Here is a 15,749-nt window from a genome sequence, read left to right as displayed (position 1 = left end):
GGTGACTTGTTATGGAAAAGGTACCTAGTAAAACTTTATTGAAACAAACCAAGTCATTGAAAGGAAAAGGTGAAACTACTAGTTGGAATCCAAAGAAAGTTTTTCGGTCATCGTTTTTCCCTCGTTGGCCACAGTTGAACGCCAACGAAGAAAGGCAAGTCGTGTGTTTAATTGAGGAAGCTTTTGGAGGTTGCATAGCAACAAAAAGAGGTGGCAGAAAGAGAAAACGTGGTTCAGCTGTAAATAATGTATCCTTAAGTGAGATTCTTGTGTTTGGGTTTAACCAAGTTACTCGTATGGCTGAACGTGGAGAGTTGGAAGCCATATTTGTTACGAGAGATGTGGAACCGGATATTTTGATAGAGCACTTTCCTTGGTTATGTATTTCTCGTGATATTCTTTTGTTTCCTATGCAAAGTAGCAATATGCAAAGAATACGTGGCACTTTTGAGCTTCATTCTCTGTTGGTCATGGGACTGAGACGATCTTCATGTAGCAAACTTTGTTCTTTACAAGGGCAGTATTCTTTTACAGAGTTTATGGACCGACTACGAGCTTTAGCACCCTGTTTGCCTAATAACTAAAATCACTACAAGTATACAGTCGGTCATTTATTCAAACGATAGAGCTTGGTATATATAACACAATCATGCTCCATAATTACCATTAATAAGGTGGATATCTCCTTTGACCCATTCGAGGATCCCAACCATAAGGTGGTGGAGGAGGAGGAGGAGCTCCATATGCACCACCTGGCGGAGGAGGAGGAGGTGGACCATGAGATGGCATTCCACCAAATGGCATATTTCCTTGAGGAGGTTGATAATATGCACCGTTTGCATAAGGAGGTGGTGGAGGTCCAGGATAAACACCACTACCACGTCCCATTCCACCTGTTGGATAATAACCTCCTTGTTGACTATTTGCATACATTTGACTAGCATTACTCGCACCAGCAGCATTGGCAGGATTGGGTAAAGGTTTCCCTTTTAGTTCGGCTTCAAAATAATCATGTGCCTCACGTAAAATAGAAAAACAACGTTCGGCAATCATTTTCTGTTCGACACTATATCCACTTTGTTGGAATTTGTCGGGATGTAAAATAAGTATCTACAAGGCATCATAAGAAATGAAGATTATTACTTTCATTATACATACCGCTTTTTTATACACAGCTTTAACTTTATCAGGATTGGATAAACTCTGAAAATCAACTGGCTTCCAACGAGCTCCACTCCAAAGAACAGTATGAAGCATACTTAACAATAAACGAAGATTGGTCTTTCTCGTCCCATGAAGTGTCCATTGATTGATTTTGGCCTCCACTCGAGGTTCTAAACGGGCACGAATGGTCTCTTCTGACTCTGTTCCACTACCCAAATCAATATTCTCCTTTGCATTGAAGGACATACCACTCCCCGGTTGTGACGTTGACTGAGACTGGGCATTCGAAAACTCTGGTCCGCTCGAGAATAAAAGATCGTCGTCAAAGGGATTTGGTTTCTTTGTTTCGTTTCTCTCTCCTTGAGTATTGGTATTATCAAAATCCCCCAATAGATCTCCTTCCTCCAAAGTCTCATTACGACGACTTTCACCCAGTAGATCATCAAAACTGCGGGATCTAGAAGCAGGGTGTGATAATGCATCGTCGTCATCTGATGAAGTATCTTGGTCCAACTCTCTTTCTTTTTCTTCAAACAGTGAATCTTCCTTCGTAGTAGGTGAATCCGCTTGAAATGATGAGCTACGTTGCCTATTCGACCGACTTTCTTCCGAAGTTGTCTCAAAAAACTTTTGATTACTCTTTGACTGGTCATTCTCTGCTGCCTTAAACGAAAATGCGCTTTCACGACTACCAACTCTTTCCTCTTCTTCATCACTTCCAAAAAGATTCGCTTCCTTTTCACCATGAATGCCCCAAATATGTCCTGAAGTTGACCTCGTTGGTTCTTTTATCTTTTGTTCCTTACGTATATCTTCCTCTGATGATGAAGAAGAAGAATCTTCCTCTACCAAGCTTTCATGTACTCCAGCATTTGCACCAGGAAACACAAGAGGAGGACTGGGAGGACGCCTTCTGCTTGAACTTCCTTTAGAATACTTATCCTCAGATGGTTCTTCCGCAATATTTGAACCTGAACCCTGTGATATACTTCTTGACCTTTCTTCAGACACTCTTTTTTGGGACGAATTACTCCCTCTAGTCTCATCTATGTCACTAGAGACTTTTAATGAGGCTAACTTTTCGGTGTTGGCGCCATCTGCAATCTGATCGAAAACACGAGAAGCCTCATGATAGAATTTCTGGGATATTTCAAGGAACTCCGTAATAACATGTTCAACAAGCAGTCTCCTTCGAGGAATAGCTGTTTCGAGAGTATCCTCTAATCCTCTTGTGATGGCATCCAGTTCCTGCTTCTTGTTATTCAACTTTCTCAAGGTTTCTTGACTTGAACCACTGGTCTCGGATTCCAATCTCGAACGATAACGCTCATAGTCTGCTACAATCTTCTTTCTTGCTTCCAGACGTGATTGTACATCCTTTTCTCTTAACTTTTCTTCATCTAGAAACTTAAATATACATGCTCGAAACTTCTTCTGGGATTCGTAAAGCACACCATCTAGCAGTGTGACTTGACCTCCCAATAAAAGGGTACTCACGGCCTCCAAGTTATCGTTTTCCTTGGCTTCGTCATAAGTACATAAACGGACTGCTGCCTCCAAAGAATGTGCAAAATTGGACTGGGAAGAACAACAATTTTGTAAGGAATCCAAAGCACTTTGAGCATCTCTACGAAGGCGGTCAAGAGCTGCACCCATTTGAGTATACTTCTCTAAGGCGTTGTCCAACTGAGCATTCTTGGTTGTTTCAATTCTTCCCATCTAAAACAGAGTTATCAGAAATAAACTGTTTGGAAAAGCAACTGGAACCTACCTTGTGGAGAATGGATTGTTTAGTCCTTTCTGCTGCTCTCTTTGCTTCCACTCCAAAGTGACGAAGTGTTTCCGACCAACCAGAAGTATTCTTATTATGAATAGAAGTATTTTCTTCTGCAAAGGACGGGTCATAAAAGTCTCCCATTGCTTGAGTCTCTTCTCTGTGACAAGTATGATAATAGCCAATCGAGACGTTCCTAATCAATCACTCTTTAAGCATTTTGGTGTGTTGAAGGAGGACTTGGTTTCGAATGTCACTATGTATCAGTTATCTCACAAGGTTTTGAGCAGAGTGCACAAGGGATTGGCGAAGTCGGATAAGATATTCAAGAACTTTTTAAGTTTGCACACCAGCAGGGAAATACCAAATAGTACCAAACACTCTGGCTCTGTACCACTTACTGACAACTTACAGTCCAAGTGGTTGAGAGGAAGACCAACTACAACAACTTTAACTGCCTTATTTACTTGGGATCCAAATGTTTCAGCGTTGGAGAGACATTTTGTTCATTCACGTCAATGGAATGTCAAGACTTTTGTGTCCAAGCCTATCACAACTGGTCTTATGATTGACAGTTTTCCGAAAAAGCTCGAAGGAACTGCCACTTGGAAAGACTTCAAGCTTCTTCTGAGATCATATTTAAAGTTAAGTAAACACAGGCTTTCGGCCCTGGTTGTGTTCACTGCGCTGGTGGGTTATTATATGGGCGGTCAAGTAGAATTGCAGAAGCTTCAACCTTTTAATCTTCTCTTCTTGACTGTGGGCACAATGTTATCTGCTGCAAGTGCAAATGCCTGGAACCAAATAAAAGAGATGGATAAAGATGCCAAGATGCAAAGGACAAAGTCACGACCGCTTCCTGCTGGTCTACTTTCGAAACGACACGCCGCAATATTTACTATTCTTACAGGTATTTCCGGTGTTTGCGCTTTGCTATTTGGATTACCAGATCACGGTGTTGCTGCAGCCTTGGGAGGGTTGAATATTATTCTTTATGCAAAAGTATATACTGCACTGAAAGTTATTCATCCCATCAATACTTGGATTGGAGCACTTGTTGGAGCAATACCACCCTTGATGGGTTGGTCAGCAGCTCGTCAGGGGAATATCGGAGAGTCTGGTTCTCTTTTATTGGCTGCCTATTTGTTTCTATGGCAGATTCCTCATTTTCATTCCTTGGCAGTGATGTGTTGTAAGGACTATTGTGCTGGAGGTTATAAAATGTTGGCTCAGTTGAATCCTAGAGCAAATGCCGTTTGGTCAGTCATCACTTGTCTTGGTTTATTATGTCTAGGACCTCTTGCAGTTCATTTGAACTTGACAAGTTCGTGGTTTGGATATGAGTCTACTGCGTTAGGATTATGGATGCTTCACAGTTGCGCAGAATTGGTAAAGGACCCTGCCAATCCAAAAGCAGCACGTCCGTTATTTAAAGTTAGCATCGTATATCTACCATTGTTATTAGGATTGATGTGTTTACATCGTTTGGAGAAACTTCCATCGAATATCCCGTCAGCAATAGGAAGCGAGGAAAGACTCGATAAGACTCAAGAAATGTCAAACAACTTTAAAGTCCCCAGAAGGAGAATCGTTTATCATCCTGCCAGTTATTATTATGCGAGTTTTCCTTTTTTCCCACCTGCTATTTTACCTCCTGCTATTGTTTTTGAGGAGGATGAGACTGGAGAAGGAACAACATCGATCAAATGATAAATGAATGACTCCAATAATTATTTCAATGACTTCTCCTATGTGTGACTATTATGTTCCGATCGATAATTAGGTTTCATGTCGAAAGTTGTTTGACTATTGTGGAATCCTCTATAATGTTGTTGTAGTAAACTGTTGAAAGAAATTATAAAATTAGATAAGAAAACTTTTGCAGTTATTTACTTGTTGGCTCAATATAAAGTTCGAAAGGATCTTGTTCCTCTTCCAGTTGTGAAACATGAGTAGTGTTCTGCGTTGAGGCGCCTTCCCTGGGAGGAGGTCTAGGTTTCCGTTTCACTTGTATTGTACACGGAATATCTTTCAACTGTTCTTTGATTCTCTCCTATCAGAGGCTATGAATATTCTCAACAGATATATGCAGAGTCTAAGCTTCTTACCGCTAAAGACTCCAAACGAGAAGCATATTTTCCTTGTCCTCTTCTAAACCGTACAGAAAAACGAACCCGTCTCCCGGTACTCAAAAATTCCTTGGCTCTATCAACTTTTCCCTGAAAATCGTGGTCATCAATAGCTGGAGAAATTCGTATTTCCTTCACTTCAGACTAAATACATACAAAATAGTATCCTTAATAAGATCCTCTCTTCCCTATCTTACCTTTCTTCTCTGTTCTACCGCTTGTTTTCTTTCCATTTTCTCGCGCAGTCTATTAGCTCTAAGCACTTGTTTCAGATCAACCAGTTTCCATACTGGAGGTGCAGCTTTCGCAGATACTTCCATCACATCTTGTTGTGCATTTGCTGCATATTGATATGCTTGTTCTCCCTAACAGTGCTATGGTCTTTATACCAATAACTAGTTTCCAGTTGCTTCTTACGCTCATCACTCCAACTCTTTCACCTTTTTCGTTCACCAAAAGTACCTCCTTAAACTTTCTAACCGATTCATTAGTCCTGGAGTGGACATTAGAAGTAAACTCTCTTTGCAATAAAAAAGAGCGGGGTTGGCAGGGACTTTTTTCTAGTGGTGAACGATAATATGTCTGCCAACCGTTTGTGCAAGTTGTGTGACGTTGCAACTGAAATGAAAAAGAGTTGTTTCTTGCTTGTTCTATCCATATAGATTCAGCTTTCTTTAGTATCCAACGAAAACTTTTGATAGTACCGAACAAGTGGTACAAAGCACTATTCCAATTGTGACCAATCATGTTGACTTTTCCAATGCATTCCAATGATGACTATCTCCATTCTACTTTGGGTAGGGCTTAAGAGGGAATATTTTTTATACTTTTGCAAGTAAAAAACGTTGTAGAGTATCACAATCCTTTTCACATAGAGTAACTATATTCCTTCCATGCCAAAGAAATATTGCCTTATTGGAGTAGCCTCAAAAATGGCGCACTTTTCCTAAATATGAATTCCCTTCATTTCCTAATCGAAAATTCTATTGGAGCAATTGTCTATTAGGTACAGCCTGATCTTTCCCTCCATCCAAACTTTTATCTGTTGGTGAACTATACTGTATGTATATATATATATATGTTGCCCAACTAAAAGTTGAGGTCTACAAACTTTGAGAATTCTGCAATGGGCAATACTGGTTCGAGTATATGGGACGTCAGTCCTAGTAGACCCCTGGGAGAGTACTTTTCGGAAGACGGTAGAAGGAGCAGTTTGCAGTACTGGAACAATAGAGTACTTGTACCACGAACTCAGGCGGAACCCAACCGTACACCTAACAGACCTCGTACACGAACGTCCGCTGTACAGACACGGAGTGGAACCAGAACAAGTTCCAACTCTTCCAGGACAACACAACAGGCCAGAACAGAACACACACACACCAGACGCAATACGAGTTCTTCAGAAAATACAAGGAGGAGCAATAGAAATGGCAACGGGAATGTCTCTAGAGGACAGTCGAGTTCCTCACAAGCTACTTCCGGGCGTCGTTCAAACACACCAAGTTCCACAGAAACTTCAAGTTCCAATAGAAGCCCCAACAGCTCCTCTCAAAGAAATACTTATGTGGGAGGACAAAGTGTACAGCAGCTGATACAAAAGAAAATGCTGGCTCCTTGGGAGAGTGGAAAGGATGAAGCTAGAGACTCTAGTCGCGATGACTGTCCAATATGTTTCGCGTTTTATACTTTTTTGAACTACACTGCGTGTTGTAATAAGCCTATATGTACAAATTGTTTTATTACAATGCACAAAATGAGAAGACGTGGAACTACTTCTATGTGCCCTTTTTGCAACGCAGAACCGATGGAAATTGTATTTTATGGTGAAAGCACTCCACAGAGACTGATGGAAGAAGCATTGCGAGATTCCGTGAGTAGACAAGCGAACCAACTTATCATTGAAATTTCCCTTATTCAAAAGTCTTGGGAAGAACAGCCAGAAATAATAGACAAACTAAAGAATAGTGGAGAGAAATTATATCAAGATCATCAAGATATCTTTCATATACTTCCTAAACAGGTTTGCTTATCGGGAGGCAAAACATTTTCATTGGCCACTTTATACAATGACACGGAAAGTTTTATTTCTACACTAGTAGAGGAAATGAGTGTGAATGACTTGGGTTATTTAGAAGCCGTTTTTCGTTCTTTACATGATGTTTGTTTCCGTATTCTTGCGGATATTGCTGTGCTCGCCAAGGTGGAGTTGGATACGTCGCATTCAACTTCAGTGTCCTCATCTTCTTTTTCAATTGACAGAGTTGTTGATGGAAATCATTCGGACGTTCCATACTATCATGGCTGTTATCTTAGCAATAGACCAGGAAATTTGGTTGAAAATCAGGTTGGAGAAAATCTTATCATTTTTAGTGAAGGAGATGACACTGAAAGTGAGGGTAGATAAGAACCATCGTTTCTCCATTGGAAAGTTAAAGGGCACTAATGTCTATTAAAATATTGATATTATGTTTCTAGTTGTCTCTATAGGATGCTATAGGAAGAAGCCAATCTAGTCTCAGGCTGTACAGCAATAAAGAATAGCATTCCATTTGTGTGAAAGTAGGAAGTGTTACTTTACCCGGCAGAATAGCTGTTCAGGAAAACTATAAAGAATCAAAGTTCACTGCTATCAAGACTAGTTTATTAAGGAGGAGAACACCTTACTCTTCTTCTTGGAAGTTGTAGGCGTTACCAAAAGGGTGATCCAAGTACAAAACCTTCTCTCTGAATTCTACCATAGCTTTGAGTTTGGCGTGCTGGAAAAATTCTTCAGTGCCTTTTGTTGCTTCAATGACCATCTTATTTTTGTACCAAGAGGCCCAGTGTATCATCGCCAACATAACACGAGGATTCTGGGTTTTGTTAGGCATGCCTGCGTGCCATAACCTCAAGTCTCGAACAACAAGACTTCCTCTTGGAATGACTGGTTGGAGAGGTGGACTTATTTTACGTCTTCTCTCCAATTCATCTCGCCTGATCACACCCAACCTACCTTCTTGTAGATGACTGTTTGTAAATGTATGTGTGCCTGGCCAAACTTCAGTACTTCCATTTTCAGGCGTCATAGTTATGAGTGGTATGTTGACGACCAAACCAAAAGGCTCATTGGGATGCTGAAAGTTGGAATCTGAGTGCACTGGTTGTCTCAAAGTGCTGGGGACTGCAGTGTTACCACTGTAAAAGTTGAGTTTCACGCCTTTTCCAAGCACTGCTTCAGTTACTTGAATTGCAAATTCATTAAATACGATGTCCTTAAACAAATAAGGATGAAAGGGAGGAGGATCTTGTTGATAGTTACTATTATTATAGTTTTCAGGTGCATCCTTCCTTGACTGAAGATACTTCAAGTCTTCCAACATCTTTTGATTCAACAAATTCAAGTGTTGTAGATCAACAACGTTGTTCAACACAACTATTCCATCTTCTTCCATAGCATTTACTGCCTTTTTCAAATTCGCTTCTGATAGTTTCTGTTGCTTCAGTTCTTCTTTTGTAGGTTCTATATAGGACACTGCAGACATCTTTAGATTTTCCTGCAGAGCTCTAGTACAATATCTCAGTTGCGTATAGGACTTGAGTAGACGAATCATGAAAGTTTTACACAAAGTACTGTGCTTTTGAAGGTAATTTTTGAACGGTTGGAAGAAATCAGATTGGACTGGTCAATTAGATTTTTATCGTATCTATTTCTCTTAAGAGCAAGATAGTGAGAAACTAGTCCAATGGATTTTTTGGGGCATATTCAGATGAAACTAAATGAAGAAAATGGCTATCATCTGAACATCGAATGGAATTCCCTGGAGTATTCGTAAATCATTTTGAAGTGTTCCGTTTCGCTCTAGAACATTGTATTTCGATTTCATTGGTTTTTAAACACTAGTTGCAAATGGCTGACAAAGGAATGGGTAAGGTTGAAGAAGAGATTCTGCTCAACCCAGAAGTAATTGCTAGGAACTATGAGAAGGATGATATCGGTTTGACAGAAGAAGAAATCAGTGCTTTCGATGATGAATATATTCCAGAGGAGATGAAACAGCGTCCATGGCGAACTCAAACTCGCGCTTTCTATTCTACGGCCTTGATGTGCGCTGTATCGGCTTGCATAGTTGGTATTGATATTGCCCTTGTTAGTGGAGCAACTGTTTTTTACGTCCCACTCTTCAATATCAGTTCAAGAACAAATGTCCTGGGACTAGTCTCCTCCGCAACCTTATTAGGTGGAACATTTGGTTCATTGATGTAAGTGGACTCGGCTTGAGTTCATCGTTTTTCTAAAAAATATGTATTTTCCAGTTCATCGCTCTTAAATACTTCTGTGGGACGTAAGAAGACTTTGTTTGTTGCTGCAGTTCTTTCCACAGGTGCTGCACTATGGGAAGCACTGTCACCATCTTGGCAAATGCTTCTCGTTGGACGACTGCTATTAGGAGTTTCTATGGGACTGCTGACGACAACGATAAGCTTGCTTCTATCAGAAATAACTCCCTATATTCTTAGAGGCGGTGCCGTGAGTATCTATCAGCTTTTAATTACCGGTGGAATATTTATAGGATACGTTGTCGATGCCATATTTGTCAATGTAGACACTATTGGATGGAGACTTATGCTTGGAGCTACATTGGTTCCGTCGGTAATAGTCATTTCCGGAATCTTATTTCAGTGTGAATCACCAAGATGGCTTATTGAAACTGGTCGATATGAAGAGGCTTTGACAGTGTTAAAGAAATTGCGTGGGGAAGCCATGCATGCTGAGCATGATTTTGCAGTTATGAAGAAAGCAGTGGAAGAAGAGAAAGCCCTAAACAAGCAGATCAATCCGTACAAAGAACTTTTAACAGTTGCAAGCAACCGTCGAGCCTTGTTGATTTGTATAATGATCATGTTGTTTCAACAATATTCAGCAGTGAATGTCTTCATGTATTATGTTGACTATATGTTGGTGAATTTGCTACATGTGACTTCCAAGACTTCCGTAGAAGCAAGTGTGGTGACAGGCTTTGTAGACTTTTTGTTTACTTGGCCAGTCTTTTGGATAGTGGAAAGATGGGGAAGACGGAAATCACTTTTGGCAGGATTTCCTATCATGTTTCTGGCATTGGTTCTTGCTTTGTTTTCTAATTATGGTTCTAAAAATGTGAAGATTGGGCTATTCATTGTGGCGATTGTAATCTTTCTTCTTGGATTTGCTCCTGCATTAGGACCTCTTCCATTTGTTTACAGTTCAGAAGTCTTTCCATTGCATCTTCGATCGAAAGCCATGGGGATTATTATCTTCTGGTACAATGTTTTTGACTTTGTCGTTGCTTTCACTTGGCCAGATATGGAATCCAGTAGTATGGGACTCAAAGGAGGATATGGTTTTTATGGTTGCTGTATAGTCTGGGGATTTATCATGGTGTTCCTATTTGTCCCTGAGACTAAAGGATATACACTTGAACAGTCCCATCTCATATTTGAACACAGTTTTTCAGAAATTGCTTCGTATCATTGGAAGACTGGGATTACTAGTATTCGAAGATTCTTTGGAATGTCGGTAAATGAAATTGAGAAACTTTGTCCCTACGACAAGGGCCTGAACGTATCTCATGCCAAGGCGACGGAGAGACAAATTTTCCATAAATGAAAATGACTCGTGGAACCTGAGTATTTCATTCAGATAGAAAATTTCTTGTCATGCTTGTTCTTATTTTTGTTGATTGTTAAGAATGAAGGATTTGATCGTGTTTAACCATCTTAAATGATGTTCCCGACATTTGCATCTTAATATGAAATATTGAATTTTTTAGTTTGCTGGTCAACAATACACCATTATTTCTTGTTTACATTGGAAACTTTTTCTTAGTACACATATCATACTTTCAGAATATCCTCGGACATATCTACCATTCAGCAATCTTTTTTTGTACCCACCCTTATCTCCTAGAACTGGAAAAAAAGTATCAACCATTGTTGGGGAAAAATGAGAAGCTTTCAGCTAATAGCTATTGTCTATTATGACGAAGAAAGCTCAATGATACAAACTCTATCAAAGAAACCTTTTCTTATCAAACTCCAAAGTGAACATAGAGACTTGATGTCGGTTTTATTAGTCATTGAGTCCACTGTATCTAAAGAAAGTCCATATTTCGACTAGAGAACAAAACTCAACTTAATTGTTCAAAGATAGAAAGGGAGCAAGGTAATCACAAAATATATTCCCTGCAAATCAACTCCTCTTCTTTCAACAAGAAATAATCCTCTTTCTTTACGAAACTGAATCTCTTTACTATATCCTTCTTTAGATGACAACGCTGCCATATTTATTGAGAGCGTGGAAGCAAACGGATCACTACTGCTTGAGGCTGGAAAATGAATAAGCTACCAACCAATCACCTTCGTTTTGTCCACGGGATCAGACGCTTCAGAGAGCTTGTTTCGGATTTTCAGCAGCCCATATGAGGGAAAGAAATTTTCATGTTGGTAGATTTGTGCCTGAGATGTCTATGTCGTCCTTGGAGCCTTCTCAAGAACCTATGATGCGACTTTTTCTAGCAACAGAGGAAAATAGACTTGCTTTTTACTCTTCAAACAGTGAACCTTTTATTTATTCTACTACGAACATTCCATCGTTCTTGATGGACTGTGGGACGATAGATAACTCGGACGGGAGAAACCTTGCGGCTTTGTCGCAAATGGAATCAAGAAAAATGATGTCGCATCATAAACCTATCATCGAAGAAGATATAGAGACGTGGGACTCTATTCGTATTTTATCACGACGAAAGAGAAATCATAAAAAAGGTATATCAAAGCCAGGTAGACCTCCGTCTCTATTTATCAATATTTCTGACTCTGAATTGACAGAAGAACAGAGAAAACAGAAGAAGAGAATTTTACGAAGGAGAGAGCGGCAAAACATGGCCTATCGAAACAAGAAATTGATAAAGCAGTTACAAAGAGAACAACAAGCAAGTACTTTGAAAGAAAGTGGAAGCAATGAGCTATTGCAACAAACCAGAATGAGTCCGTCACATATTAGCTCTAATGCTTTTTCTTCACTTCCTTTGAGTTTCTCTGGAGGTGGGAATGAAGTCATAAAATGTCGCATTTCTCCTGAAAGTAGCGAAGGCGAACAAACTGTCTCCACCAATGTCCCAAGAGTATTTTCTTTTGAAAATGATGCGTTGAAGGATGATGAAAGGAAATTGTTTGGAAATTTGAATGTTTTGCGGAGTTCTGATAGTTTTTCTACCGAAGAGAAAACATCGTGCGAGAGTGGATCAAATAATGTCATTTCAGATTTTTACCTGGTCCAATCGCTGGAAGAAGAGCTCTTACAAGACAATACCCATTTTTCTAGTTTATCATTATATTATAGAAAGGTTCTCATAGAAATACCGTTTCTTGGTAGAGAAGCATGGTCTGCATTCTCCATATTTCCATCTACATTTAGCTTCCAAGCAGCAAAGTATATTTTAGGTTGGTCAGAGCAAGATAATTTGTTTTTCGAGAAACTTGCAAGAACTTTGGAAACTGAAAAAGTTTTACAGATTCATGCAGATGGGAGATTACAGCTGTATCCTATGGCATATTGTTTCATTTTAGAATATTTGAACGCAAAGAATGGCTATTTTCGACACAAATATGAAGTGTGGAAGTGTCGATTCCTAGGTTACTACTGTAAATTGATACAAGAGCAAGTTAGTGACGAAATATTTCTTCATCGTGGCACTTGCAAACAACAAGCAGAAAGTCTGTATACTTTAGAACGGGAGAATATTGAGACTGCCTTGAAAATAGCCAAGGAATGGGGTTGGAAAACATACCGTTGGGTTTTGGTTGTCAGCAGTTGTTTCTTGAAATATATTTGGGATGCAGAGTCCAGATTAGAAGAAAGTTCAAAACTTTTGCAGACTTTTCAATTCGAGAGAGATGATTGTTTTGATCCGGAGTCAGGTGTCGACAAGCATGAAAGTCTTTTCGAAGAAGAAAATTTTGAATACTTTCTGTCTTTGAATATTCGAATATTCAAAGATACTCTGCTATACTGCGTTCCTTGCTGGGAAAAGGGCGTTCTGCTTCGAAGCATTGGTGAAGTTCATTTTGAGAACAGAAATTTTTTGGTTGCCTATGATTATATTACTGCTGCCTTAAAAACTGTTCAAGAAGAACAAATGGGTTGTATGAAAAATGGTAGAATTCATCAGCTTTTATGTTTGTATTTATTGACATGTATGGAAAAAGAACGTCAACAGTTACATACTGCACTTTATTTAGCGGAAAAAGCAAAAGAAGAATGTTGTGCTCTGCAACTGCAGTCAACTGTTGTATGGGTTCAATTTCATCTTGTAGTCACCAGTATACTTGTTGAGCTGACTCGATATAAAGAAGCTCATGCTAACTTGTTGGAGATCGTTGACAATTTGTTGGAAAATACCTCCTATGACGCTTGTATTCTTTTAGAGTTGGATGCCTTGTTAATGTACATATTCCAAAAGCAAGGAAAAGAGGTAAATGCCGAGCCATATTTTCAAACTTTAAAAGTTCCTAAATCGTGTCACAACTTGATATTAAAGAAGAAGGCAGGGTGTGATTATTTGCTCGATTGTGCAATATGGTCACACTTTTTAAATCAAGACAATTCTGACGGAACGAGCAATCTCGCACATGCATCATCAAGAAATATTATTTCTGAATTATCAAACGAAAAATATTCTCTATGATGAACTTAGCTTTTGAAGTGATAGTGTCTCTGCAAGTCATTCTTTTCAAAGAGGATTGAAAGAACACTATGTTGTTGTGATTAGTTGACTTTCTTACCAGAACTGGATAGTTGCGTTAAGAAAATAGTCTAGCTACATTTGTTCGTGCAATGCAATAAAGAATAGAAGGAAGACGAGAAAAAGTCACAGAATATTTGGAGGCCGTTATTACAAGTTCTATCATGATTCCTTGACCATTTATGACTTGCTTTTCTTATTGTGTCCGTTACGTTGCGAGGAAACGAAAGAATGGGCACGTTTCGTGAGCTATGGGTAAAAAGCTGGTAAATGTCTCTTTTTACAAAAGTTTTTTTACAGTCGTACAGCTTTTGAGATCTCTTTCGTTGTTTTACGATCATTTATCAAGCTTTGAATATGAAAGAAAACCTTACTTTGTCTGAATAAGAAGTTTTGCTTCGTTAGTCCTGAATTGATGAATGAGAAATGGAGGGAACTCTCCAACCGCGAAAATCAAGTTGGACCACTTGCAACTATATTGAGAAAAAGAAGGAATCGGGAGCATCTTGATGAGCAACTCCTTTTATCTGGTTAGTCAACTTCGCATTATTAAAGCCGATTAGTATGCGAACAATATCCTTAATGTGATATCCTTATTTATTAGAGACATATATTGTACAATTTCATAGAAGCTATCAAATTTGAAGGACAGCAACTACATGGCAGAGAAGGAAGATGGAATGTTCTGGGACCTCGTTTGAAATTGGGAGCCATCGATTGGGCGCGTGTCATGATTTTGTCATTTGCCGGTATTCAAGGACGTTGGAATCGATTTTTCTTATGCTTTGTTCTCTGTCTTATAACTAGTTTAGTTGTCACATTGAACGTCGACACCAGTATACTTTCTCGTTTTAAGTCTCTTGAGCTGGTGTCAGCCCCTGAGGACTTTGTTGAACAACAAGTATCCTTTCGTCTAGGAAACTGTCCAACGCTTAGAAAATGGCCCAAATCTCCGTTTATTGTCCTAGTAAAGGAGGCTCAATGGTACCAAGAAGTATACCAAGAGGAATTCACCAAGGTATCCCCATATATGAATATAGCTGACAATGTCTTGGAGGAATCTTGTTTTCTTCGACATTGTCGCAGATATGGCTCTTCTTCTGGTGCTTTATGGCCTAGAAAAACTTATCATTTTCCAAATTGCTTTCGAAATGATACTATTCGGTGGGAAGATAAGAAAGATGTGTTATTTTGGAGAGGCAGTGCTTCAGGACCCATCCGAGATGAAGACGAGTTTCCAGGGAAGACCAATAGAAGAAAGATTGTAGAATTGGCACTATCATATAATCGTTCTGATATCGATGTAGGTTTTAGTTCTTTAGGTGGATTTCAAGATCGATATGCACACTTAAAAATGCCACCCTCTCCAGGAAAAAACTTGTTCCAGTTTAAATATGTCTTGAATATAGAAGGACATGACTTGAGTAGTAGCTTTCCGCATGCCTTGTATTCGTGGTCTTGTCCTTTTCATCCTTATCCTTTTTCCGTGGAGTCTATTTTTTTCAGAGACTTGAAACCTTGGATACATTTCGTTCCTCTCAACTTGAATGGCTCTGATCTCATCGAAAAGCTGGAGTATTGTCGAACAAATGAAAGCCATTGTAAACAGATTGGTGAAAATGGAAGAAAATTGATGCAAAGATTCATGAACGAAACATTATTTCATGAAATGAATAGAAAAGTTTTGGAACGAACGGATTCTTAATGCAAATAATACCGAAGCAATATAAGATAACGATGAAGTTGGAAAATAAAGCAGTTTTACAAAGACATATTCAAAGACGTTGGAAAACATTTAAATATGTGAAAGATGGTGAACCATTCCCAAGTTTTATGGGAAGAGTGTCAAGTAACTTGTTCCAAATGTGTTGATGAACGATAACGACACAAAACATTGGTACAATGGGACAGTCCAATGGA

At 39.2% G+C, this 15,749-nt stretch overlaps 9 protein-coding genes across 10 annotated transcripts; 6 read left to right on the top strand and 3 right to left on the bottom strand.

The window, feature by feature from the left end:
* The first annotated feature begins 9 nt into the window (after positions 1 to 9).
* Positions 10 to 624, top strand: Gasu_53270 (uncharacterized protein). The gene has a single exon (XM_005703570.1). The coding sequence runs from the start codon at positions 12 to 14 to the stop codon at positions 582 to 584; it is 573 nt and encodes a 190-aa protein (XP_005703627.1). The 5' UTR covers positions 10 to 11; the 3' UTR covers positions 585 to 624.
* Positions 625 to 638: 14 nt separating this feature from the next.
* Positions 639 to 3,089, bottom strand: Gasu_53260 (DnaJ homolog subfamily C member 6). The gene is made up of 3 exons (XM_005703569.1): positions 2,936 to 3,089; positions 1,159 to 2,883; positions 639 to 1,110 (listed from the first exon to the last, which is right to left on the bottom strand). The coding sequence occupies exons 1-3, from the start codon at positions 3,080 to 3,082 to the stop codon at positions 667 to 669; spliced, it is 2,316 nt and encodes a 771-aa protein (XP_005703626.1). The 5' UTR covers positions 3,083 to 3,089; the 3' UTR covers positions 639 to 666.
* A 10-nt stretch (positions 3,090 to 3,099) lies between these two features.
* On the top strand, positions 3,100 to 4,795 carry Gasu_53250 (protoheme IX farnesyltransferase). The gene has a single exon (XM_005703568.1). The coding sequence runs from the start codon at positions 3,110 to 3,112 to the stop codon at positions 4,646 to 4,648; it is 1,539 nt and encodes a 512-aa protein (XP_005703625.1). The 5' UTR covers positions 3,100 to 3,109; the 3' UTR covers positions 4,649 to 4,795.
* Positions 4,796 to 4,798: 3 nt separating this feature from the next.
* On the bottom strand, positions 4,799 to 5,849 carry Gasu_53240 (translation initiation factor IF-3). The gene is made up of 4 exons (XM_005703567.1): positions 5,485 to 5,849; positions 5,265 to 5,432; positions 5,047 to 5,211; positions 4,799 to 4,991 (listed from the first exon to the last, which is right to left on the bottom strand). The coding sequence occupies exons 1-4, from the start codon at positions 5,812 to 5,814 to the stop codon at positions 4,824 to 4,826; spliced, it is 831 nt and encodes a 276-aa protein (XP_005703624.1). The 5' UTR covers positions 5,815 to 5,849; the 3' UTR covers positions 4,799 to 4,823.
* Positions 5,850 to 6,179: 330 nt separating this feature from the next.
* Gasu_53230 (uncharacterized protein) lies at positions 6,180 to 7,644 on the top strand. The gene has a single exon (XM_005703566.1). The coding sequence runs from the start codon at positions 6,194 to 6,196 to the stop codon at positions 7,472 to 7,474; it is 1,281 nt and encodes a 426-aa protein (XP_005703623.1). The 5' UTR covers positions 6,180 to 6,193; the 3' UTR covers positions 7,475 to 7,644.
* A 24-nt stretch (positions 7,645 to 7,668) lies between these two features.
* On the bottom strand, positions 7,669 to 8,739 carry Gasu_53220 (uncharacterized protein). Its single transcript, XM_005703565.1, has one exon. It carries the CDS (start codon positions 8,658 to 8,660, stop codon positions 7,731 to 7,733), a length of 930 nt encoding a protein of 309 aa, XP_005703622.1. The 5' UTR covers positions 8,661 to 8,739; the 3' UTR covers positions 7,669 to 7,730.
* Positions 8,740 to 8,859: 120 nt separating this feature from the next.
* On the top strand, positions 8,860 to 10,834 carry Gasu_53210 (MFS transporter, SP family, sugar:H+ symporter). Its single transcript, XM_005703564.1, has 2 exons — positions 8,860 to 9,309; positions 9,364 to 10,834. The coding sequence occupies exons 1-2, from the start codon at positions 8,957 to 8,959 to the stop codon at positions 10,691 to 10,693; spliced, it is 1,683 nt and encodes a 560-aa protein (XP_005703621.1). The 5' UTR covers positions 8,860 to 8,956; the 3' UTR covers positions 10,694 to 10,834.
* A 615-nt stretch (positions 10,835 to 11,449) lies between these two features.
* Gasu_53200 (hypothetical protein) lies at positions 11,450 to 14,211 on the top strand. Of its 2 annotated transcripts, XM_005703562.1 has the most exons (2): positions 11,450 to 13,559; positions 13,626 to 14,211. In XM_005703562.1, the coding sequence occupies exons 1-2, from the start codon at positions 11,505 to 11,507 to the stop codon at positions 13,770 to 13,772; spliced, it is 2,202 nt and encodes a 733-aa protein (XP_005703619.1). In that variant the 5' UTR covers positions 11,450 to 11,504; the 3' UTR covers positions 13,773 to 14,211. The 2 variants fall into 2 exon arrangements, with proteins under 2 accessions (XP_005703619.1, XP_005703620.1); XM_005703563.1 differs by having other exon boundaries at positions 11,450 to 14,211.
* A 318-nt stretch (positions 14,212 to 14,529) lies between these two features.
* Gasu_53190 (uncharacterized protein) lies at positions 14,530 to 15,599 on the top strand. Its single transcript, XM_005703561.1, has one exon. The coding sequence runs from the start codon at positions 14,560 to 14,562 to the stop codon at positions 15,532 to 15,534; it is 975 nt and encodes a 324-aa protein (XP_005703618.1). The 5' UTR covers positions 14,530 to 14,559; the 3' UTR covers positions 15,535 to 15,599.
* The last annotated feature ends 150 nt before the right edge of the window (positions 15,600 to 15,749 follow it).

The sequence above is a fragment of the Galdieria sulphuraria genome (genome assembly GCF_000341285.1).
Source record: "Galdieria sulphuraria unplaced genomic scaffold scaf_53, whole genome shotgun sequence".
NCBI lineage: Eukaryota > Rhodophyta > Bangiophyceae > Galdieriales > Galdieriaceae > Galdieria > Galdieria sulphuraria.
The sequence above is the reverse complement of the archived record's forward strand: the minus strand, read 5'-3'. Positions and strand labels throughout refer to the sequence as shown.

Coding starts and splice junctions, on each gene's coding strand:
- Gasu_53210 (XM_005703564.1), top strand. CDS start 8,957: ATGGCTGACAAAGGAATGGGTAAGGTTGAAGAAGAGATTCTGCTCAAC. Junction 9,310..9,363: donor GGAACATTTGGTTCATTGAT/GTAAGTGGACTC, acceptor TGTATTTTCCAG/TTCATCGCTCTTAAATACTT.
- Gasu_53230 (XM_005703566.1), top strand. CDS start 6,194: ATGGGCAATACTGGTTCGAGTATATGGGACGTCAGTCCTAGTAGACCC.
- Gasu_53200 (XM_005703563.1), top strand. CDS start 11,505: ATGAGGGAAAGAAATTTTCATGTTGGTAGATTTGTGCCTGAGATGTCT.
- Gasu_53250 (XM_005703568.1), top strand. CDS start 3,110: ATGATAATAGCCAATCGAGACGTTCCTAATCAATCACTCTTTAAGCAT.
- Gasu_53270 (XM_005703570.1), top strand. CDS start 12: ATGGAAAAGGTACCTAGTAAAACTTTATTGAAACAAACCAAGTCATTG.
- Gasu_53260 (XM_005703569.1), bottom strand. CDS start 3,082: ATGGGAGACTTTTATGACCCGTCCTTTGCAGAAGAAAATACTTCTATT. Junction 2,884..2,935: donor AACAATCCATTCTCCACAAG/GTAGGTTCCAGT, acceptor ACTCTGTTTTAG/ATGGGAAGAATTGAAACAAC. Junction 1,111..1,158: donor AAGCTGTGTATAAAAAAGCG/GTATGTATAATG, acceptor GATGCCTTGTAG/ATACTTATTTTACATCCCGA.
- Gasu_53220 (XM_005703565.1), bottom strand. CDS start 8,660: ATGATTCGTCTACTCAAGTCCTATACGCAACTGAGATATTGTACTAGA.
- Gasu_53240 (XM_005703567.1), bottom strand. CDS start 5,814: ATGATTGGTCACAATTGGAATAGTGCTTTGTACCACTTGTTCGGTACT. Junction 5,212..5,264: donor CGGTAGAACAGAGAAGAAAG/GTAAGATAGGGA, acceptor GTATGTATTTAG/TCTGAAGTGAAGGAAATACG. Junction 4,992..5,046: donor CTCGTTTGGAGTCTTTAGCG/GTAAGAAGCTTA, acceptor AGCCTCTGATAG/GAGAGAATCAAAGAACAGTT.
- Gasu_53190 (XM_005703561.1), top strand. CDS start 14,560: ATGATTTTGTCATTTGCCGGTATTCAAGGACGTTGGAATCGATTTTTC.